The following is an 8,625-nucleotide window of genomic DNA, read 5'->3' as shown; positions in this document are numbered from 1 at the left end:
TATTCTCCAAAAATGATTTTTTAAAATATTTACATGATTTAATTTTATTGCTCATTTGTCAAATATAAAACACAGGTGGAACAGGAATGCAGAAAATCTTTTAAAAGCAAGTCTTTTTATGGAACTCCCAAGTTCTCTAGAATATATTATTTAAAAGCCTAATTATTTTATATTTCTGGTTCTACAAAAGTATTTTCACGACAAAGTGAAGCAATACTAATAAAATTTATGACAGTAATAATTAAAAAGTCTACGGATACAGAATGCTGGGTATTTTCTAACAGAGGAACATATCCTAATACACGATAGTGCATTAAAATGTTGACTGTCCAACATCTGGCACATCTAGTAATTTTACATTATACTCAATCTGATATTACGTTTCATTAAGGTAATCGAATTATAAACAACCTTCATTAATAATGCGCTTAATAAACCAATTAAACTAATTTAAACTAATTAGTTATAACTAATGCTAGTCCATAATTATATAAAAAAATCATTTTGTTGGTAATTAAATCGCAATGTAATCATTAATCCTATTTCCTTAGTATAAATTACTAAGGGAAAAAATTACTAATTTACTGATATATAAAAAGAAATATTTGACAGTCTTTCCTTCAATTTTTAATTTCAGGTTTTGCTAAAAAATAAATATAACTTACCGTCATTCGAGTATAATTGAAAAATAATTCTGGGTACTTCTGCCTCAGTGACGGAAACAATGCTGCATGAGCGGAATACGCATCTCGCTCTTGAAATATTGACCGAACCCATTCCCGCCTTGTAACGCAAACGCTTTTGTACAGCAAATACATACATATTAAATTATTTCTCAAATGCATAACGCGCTTTCTTTCTTCAGCTTTTTTAACTTTAGACATTCTACCGCAAACTTTCGATATTGTACCCCAAAATAGGAAATATTGCCCATGCGCAAATCAAAGCGACTTTATTGGTTGGGGGTAGTAATTCTTAGGCTTTGAGACTTACAAGTGTAAACGGGTGGGATCCTTGGGAGTAACAACTTAACGTTAGCGTACGTTTCTTGGGACCAAGTTCCGCTAGTGTAAACGGGCCTTAAGGAGCCGTTTCACGGCCATTCTGATTTGAGACGCTAGTTTTTTAAGTTACATCATACTGCGTAATAAGAACAAAACGTTGTGGAGTTCATGGAAGGACCTTTTTTTAAGAACAAATGCTCTTTGACATTACATGGAAAAAAGCTGCAGTGATTCCTTTCCTATAAAAATTTTGTTGTTAATTCTCTATCTTCTACATAAATGAGTCATTACATGAATACTTGCTATAAATGCTAAAATGCATACTTTACCCGCTCAGGTACTATGCTTGTGCTACGTCATAATTCAAACTGCCAACCGCGTCATTTAATGAAATCTTGTGTTTACAAATGTACGAAGTTCCTATTTACTCTCCTCAGAAATACGATCACACCTGAGTTTGATTTTTCGCCCATCGGCGCAGAAAGACTTAGCGGGTGCAAAACAAGACATCTGTCTGTCTGTCTGACTTATGAAGTTAGAATCGTATACATTTAGGTATTGCATTATAAGTAATAGTACTTTTTGCGATGTCTGTAGGTCATAATATAATAGATTATGAAGAAGTGTTACATGTGTTACCAGAATCATTTTCTCAATCTTGGAAAGATAATTCTGATGTTTTGATTTATCTATCTGAATTAGGAGCTCTGGGACTTCAGCGATTAAGCCAAGAACCTGAAAGATTAGCTGAAGAAAAAATTGGAATTTTAGAACAAACTCAAGACTTAGCATTTCACAACTATAAAACGTTTATCCAAGCTGCTGAATGCTCACAAAAGATTTTTCAGGATTTTAATATCATCGAATCTCGTCTAGATGCATTATTACATAAATTACCTCAGTTTAAAAATAAATGTTCTGAATTTGCAAAAGAGGCTCATCAAATCAATGCTAGATGGCACCAGGCATCATCCACTTTAGCCAGACACCCACAGTTGCTTGAATTTCTTGAAATGCCGCAGTTAATGGATAATTATGTAAAAGGTGAATATTATGATGAAGCTCTAGAATTATCATCTTATGTAAAAAGGTTAGAAAGAAAACATGTTGATATACCTCTTATTAAAAGTATTGTTAAAGATATTCAGATTGCTGCAAATACTATGTTAGCTCATTTACTTGGAAAACTTAGAACAAACATACAGCTTCCTGAATGCTTAAAAGTAGTAGGTTACCTTAGGAGGATGGATGTTTTTAATGAAATGGAATTGCGAATTAAATTTTTACAAGCTAGGGACTCTTGGTTTCAAAAGGTAATTAATGATATAGATAAAAATGATTCTTATCAGCATATAATTAAAGTGATCGAAAGCAGCAGAATACATTTGTTTGATATTATTACTCAATACAGAGCTATATTTTCAGATGAAGATCCATTATTACTTTTATGTGAAAATTATAAAAGTAATTGTGCAGTTTTTCATAGCTGGATTACGTGGAAAATTTCTTGGTTTCTTCAACTTCTTGAAAATGATCTTTCAGCTAATCTTAGTGGTAGAATAGATTCAATATTGGCTCAGTGCATGTATTTTGGGTTATCATTCAGTCGTGTAAACATAGATTTTAGACCACTTTTAGTACCAGTTTTTCAGAATGTTATGTTACATAGATATCGTTCAGAAGTTGAAAATGCCACTTTCATGTTTGAAAAATTGATGGATAGTTATTCCTTTTCTTCATATACAAATACTATGTTATTGGTGCCTAGTTTGCCAGATGATTCAATGCAACCACCTAATAGTTTACTGGATTTTTATCCACTAGCACATTATTGTAATGCTGTTTTGGGCTCTTTTAATGAACTGAGACTTTGTTGTTCATTCTCAATGTATTGTACTGTTACAGAAATATTAACCAAATCATTAAAGCGAATAGTACAAACTTTGATTAATATTCATTCAAAAAAGAGACGTTTCATGACAGACATTGAGTATGAAAATTTTATTAAACTTTGTTTTCTTTTTAATACTGATCTTATATCTCATTTCAGTAAGTGTTTGGCAATGTTATTCCCTCCAGAGGATGTGTCTTATGTGCTTGGTGTTACATCACTGGAGTTTAAAAAAGTTGAACATTTATGTACACTTAATTCAAAAAATATATCAGATCCCCTTGCTGATATTTTACCAACGAAAGATGAGGAAGATGATATAGGTTTAGTAATGAACATCAAACAGTCTTCTTCAGTTGAGAATAAGAGTATTTTAGTATCTGATCATGAAAATCTAACTAAGAAAATAACAGAAAATACTGATTCGAATGAACACTATAAAAGTGTTGAACTAAAATCTGAAGATAAAATTCTTGAAATAAATGACGAAAATTGTGAAGTTTCAAAAATAAGTGAATTATCAGACAATGATGAGCAAGTTCTTGGCAATGAACCAATTGAATCAGATCATGAAGTATGTGAAAGAACTAATGAAAGCAGTTCTGCTTTAGAACAGGAAAACATTATTGAAACACCAAAATATGGTTTAGAAGAAAATATTGAAAATTCATGAAATGATTTTTAAAATGCATGTAATTAATTTTGTGAATTTTATACTCCTTTATCTAGTATAATTTTGTTTCATAATAATTCTAATGTTAGTTTTTGCAAGTTATTTAAATATTTGAAATATATAAAGATTTATTGCTTTTGAAATGTATTTTCATTTTTAAGACTTCATTCTAAATGGATTTAATTAAAACAAGCTAGTAACAAAATGATTAAAATAGTGTATATTATTTTTTTAAAAAATTCCCCTTAGAATTTTTTCATCTTAAAACATTAAGGCATTATAGAGCTTTCCCTAATATAAACATGATACTAAATTTACCTTGTCTCCTACCCAAACAAACTCTGTTAATGTTTAAATTGCATTTGATGATTTTTTTATAATATTTGTAAAAATGCATAAAAAAATTTATTTGTTCATCTAGAAACTTCTGCGGTTTTTTTAATCGAAGCATGTTTTCTTGTCATTATTTTGTTTCTGCTGATAAGATGGAACTTTGGTTGAGGCAGAGGTTTAAGTATGGTATTTTCAGGTTATGTTATGTAATTAAAATGTAATATGTAAAGTTAAAAAACTACCAGATGTATATATATTGTTGCAATTTTTCTTTTTCTGTCCGACCCCAGTTGTTGTGTTATTTTCTTCCTTCACGTTCGTGTGGATTTGGAGTGAATAACAACAACACTTGATGAAGTATCGAAACACATTTTTTTTGCTAGTACTGCCAGGACAGCTTCAAAACACGTTTTACATTCGTCGATGAACTACCATAAACACGCTGAGACACAGCCTTCAAGTTATCAGGCTATCACAGTGGAGACGGCTTTACGGCAAAGCGCTTGAGTACAGCTCGCAACTCTGCTTGGTCGTTCTCAGAACTTCACGTACTCTTGAGACTCTCCACGCTACAACTCGTAATGCACTCGATGACACACACCTCCTCACTCTTCGGTTCAGTCGTTCCTGGAGCTCAACACGCTCTCTCGACGATGCACTAACCGTGATACGCTACAAGATTCTTTCAGTGCACTCAGCACTCGCTGCCCCGCTGTCAAGTCAACTGACTCCGCATGGACTGACTCGAAAGGCGAGACACATTCTCAATACTACTCACTGACTGCGGACCAGCAGGGTTTATATAGCTTTCGCCTTGTGTTCGAGGACATTCTGGGTTAAACCGGTAAGAATTCGTTCCAGAAGGTTCTCCATCAGTCCATGGCATGTCGCCATATGGGCGATTTCTCGCCAAATGTGGCAACCCTGCCTTCCCTTGCCATTTTATGGTAACCCTAAAACTGCTTTGCGGGAAAGCCATCTTACCGCGCTTGTACGTTTCGTAACAATATATATAGAGAGAGAGACAATATTCCAGAAAGTACAGCACATGATCATTTGAAGAACATTTGTTATATAAGCTTCTACAAAGTATGGGCACCCCGTGCATTAACAGAGCAGAATTAACCTTTTAACTGTCATGCCTGAAATAATCTTGGGCACAGCACTGGTATTCCAAAATGTCACGCCCGAATATTACTCGGGCTAATTTTTTTTGAGTGCATCGTATTGTTATGCCTGAATATATATCGTGAGAAGTTTATTTCGGCTTCAGTTCAACAGATGGCAGCATTTTACTGAAGGTTTCAAAGGATAGAGGTTAAGTTCAAAGTGCGCTGCATTTAAGAAATTTTTTGACTGTGAGGCAAACATTTCATTTTTAAAATAAAAAAAAAATGACAATTTATGCACCCAAATCATCAAAATAACTCGATCAGTTAAAATGTTAAGCCAAGCCAAAAAAAACTCTTTTAGTAACATTGAGAGGGGACTGCATCCCAAATAAGTAATCTTTGTGTATGATCTGACTACAGAAGAATTATATACTGTGACTTACTGCTACTAAATGAAACAAAGAATTCAGAAAACTACTATCTGTAAATAGCATTTGTAAAAGCAGTATTCGAAGCAAAGCACCAGATAACCAGTCATCAAGATGTTATACTGCATCATAGCAATGTTCGGCTGTACATTTCAATGGCTGTTAAACAAAGGCATGTTGAGCATGATTGGGATGTTTTGTGTCGCTCCCCTCCCATATTCACCAGACTTTGTCCCCTCAGATTTTTCATCTCTTCAAGTCACTTCAAAATTCTCTGAACAGCCCCCAGCCTAGAGTTTGCTTCTTTGGTGAATGTTGCACAACACTTTGACAACTTCTATACAAATAAATGTAATGACTTTTAATGATGGAATTTTTCAGCTATTGGAGAGTGGGGGAAAAAACAATTGAAAAAGTGGCACTTGTATCTTATTTACATAAAAAATACAGATCTTTCTTGATGATCAACCATAAAATGACATATTTTAAATTAGAATAAAGGTCTACCAGAATTAATAAATAATGCATAAGTGATTTCCTCTCTTTGGTTGTGAACGCTATGCCCAGTCAATACATGGGATAATTTAATAACTTAAATTATAATTCCAGAATGGATTAAGACATTTTAAGTCACAATAATAAAAGAAGACAGGGTTACAGCATCAGAGCGAACTTCTTTTTTATTTATGTTTTTTTTTTTCCTTGTTACCAATCTAAACTTCTATACTGGTGCAGCATGGTAGAGGGAGCTGCTACACACTCTCTCTCTCTCTTTTTTTAAAGTTTTTATTAAATAGTCTCTCATTTACTCCCTAGCAAAATTATTTGTCTCTTTGTTGTCTTGTCCATGAATTCATGGAAGAATGGTTTCAGAGCCTCAAGGAGGTTGGACTTCTACATTTATCTTTTTAAAACAAATATATAAATTTAAGATTATATTGACAGTCTTCAGTTTAGTAATTGCGGCTGAATTTTAATGCATGTGTAGCTTTTGTTGGAAGTAGTATTGGTATGTTTGAGCGATCTGTTGAAATTTGCTTATTTATAATACTATATTTTACACTGTAATTATTCAGCTTGTTTTGTTTCATAATAATTTTAGCTGGTAATAGTACCTCTGTAATGTACTAGTAAGATCTGTGTAATTAAAACTGACTTAACCTATGTTCCCTTTTAAAATTAAGTATTATATTTCCATTCTTTATTTTTCATAAACAAGAAATAGTTCCCTTAAAATATATTTTATTTTTCTTTATATGAATGGTACTGCATTTAAGTATCTCTGAAATATTTTATTTCTGTAGAAATAGGTTAAATGCCATTTCATGAAAATATTCTGTGCAGAAGTTTATTGAAAAAGAACATTTAATTTATTAAGTTATTAAACTATCAAAATTATTCAAATGTTAAAAATGCTGAGAAATATCCTAAGTTTTCATTTTACTTTAATTGGTCAATATTTGCCCCATTTGTCACATAACAGGCTACAAAACAGTATTTAATTTCATTCAAGCTTCACTTCCTCACAAAGACTGTTACATGGTACCCACACATACAGTCTGTTATCCAGAAGTTTCGAGTGATTACAACTAAATTCTTACCCTTAATTGCTCGAAACTTCATTCTATCTATAGACAACAAGTTACTCAATCCATTCTGCATCCCATGCTTTGTTATGCCTGTCCAGTCTGCGCCTATTCCTGTAAATTGTATAGAAAAAATTGCAAACAGTGCAGAACTCTGTTCGTCAAATTACTGGTGCAGCATGGTATATACGTAATGTTACAATCCATGGGGAATCTAAAAGTGTACAGCTTCGCACCTTTTATTATCCATTAGCAAAACATTTTCATATTAAGATGAGAACTCCAAGATTAGAATGTATAATTATAATAATTATAGTGCAGATAATAGTAAAAGGCCTATGGCAATATTAAATCCCAGCGTTGTGGCAGAAACATAATTACTTATATTATTTACTATTTATTGTTTTTTATGTATTTTTATTAATTGAATTATGTACATGTAATAAGCTTATTGGCACTGAGTGATTGGTACTTACTTATTCTATTATAGATTATACACCAGCTCTTGCATTATTAGATCATTCATCTCAGTTAATTTGGAATTTATTTGATTAGGAATACCTAGGCCCCCTGTTGTCTAGCACTGTTCCACCAAAGGTCACTGAAGAGATTGTGGTTTTTGCTGCAAATCGTTATCCATTATGGCGTAAACAGAGCAAAGTATGCCTCAACATAACGGCCCAAAGCCTTTGGGAGCCCTTAAGTTTCCTGTCATGCTTAACTATATATATCCACACTTAAAAAAAAAAAAAAAAAAAGTCTTCTGTAAAATATGAACATAGAGGAGCCTTGGAAATACAGAAAACAAGTTGTACCATTGTGTTATGTATATCAAAACTTCAAATAAAAGCAAATTTTAACACCAAATGAAAAAAGCTGCTCAAATTTGTTTTGATTCCCTATCAGACAAGCACTTAAAAATCATTTAGTGGTGAGGATCATCAGTGGTAGCTGGTTTTCAAACTTAATTGTGAGTAATTTTCTAAAAAGGTCAAGATACCATGTAGTTCATTAGAACTAAAGAACTTCCGAGGAGAACTACTGAATGTATTTTTGCTAGAACTTCTAGTTTCAGGAAGGATATTGTATTATTTCCTTGAGTCGGGTTTTTCTCGTAAATAAAAAGAGTATGTTAGCTTAGAGTAAGGACTACTAAGACAAATAATAAAATCTCGTTTAGTATGATTAATAAGGTAACTAACAATTATTGTAAATATATTTTTAACCTCTTGCATCATACAAAGAAAAGGATGGATTATAATGAAAATCGATTTAATACTTTCGTCAACATAGAGCCCTTCATAAGTGTCATTGTTATGAAATGGTCATTTTAATAAGTGTTGACTATAATAACATTCTCGGCATGAATAACTTAGAGTGGAGATACTGTGATACTTCTTTCGCAATTTAAAGCAAACTCCATTGATGGAACACAGCAATAACTTTTATTTATTACGTAGAATGGCGACATACAAACAAAAAGAGAAAACATATTCTAACTTATTTAAAATAAAAATAAATACTTTCTTCGTGTGAGAACTGCATGCAGCTCTCGAGCCTGCATTGCCGTTAATATATATATTATATTATTCTTCATC

The 8,625-nt window shown here is 32.4% G+C and overlaps 1 protein-coding gene across 1 annotated transcript; it reads left to right on the top strand.

The window, feature by feature from the left end:
- The first annotated feature begins 1,496 nt into the window (after positions 1-1,496).
- On the top strand, positions 1,497-7,870 carry Cog8 (conserved oligomeric Golgi complex subunit 8). The gene is made up of 2 exons (XM_035359019.2): positions 1,497-3,587; positions 7,583-7,870. Exon 1 carries the CDS (start codon positions 1,592-1,594, stop codon positions 3,566-3,568), a length of 1,977 nt encoding a protein of 658 aa, XP_035214910.1. The 5' UTR covers positions 1,497-1,591; the 3' UTR covers positions 3,569-3,587; positions 7,583-7,870.
- Positions 7,871-8,625: the final 755 nt, after the last annotated feature.

The sequence above is a fragment of the Stegodyphus dumicola genome, chromosome 2, assembly GCF_044657685.1.
Source record: "Stegodyphus dumicola isolate Sdum_Otavi_A_Nest chromosome 2, ASM4465768v1".
Lineage (NCBI taxonomy): Eukaryota > Metazoa > Arthropoda > Arachnida > Araneae > Eresidae > Stegodyphus > Stegodyphus dumicola.
Note: the sequence above shows the minus strand (reverse complement) of the source record. Positions and strands in the feature narration are given on the sequence as shown.

Coding starts and splice junctions, on each gene's coding strand:
- Cog8 (XM_035359019.2), top strand. CDS start 1,592: ATGTCTGTAGGTCATAATATAATAGATTATGAAGAAGTGTTACATGTG.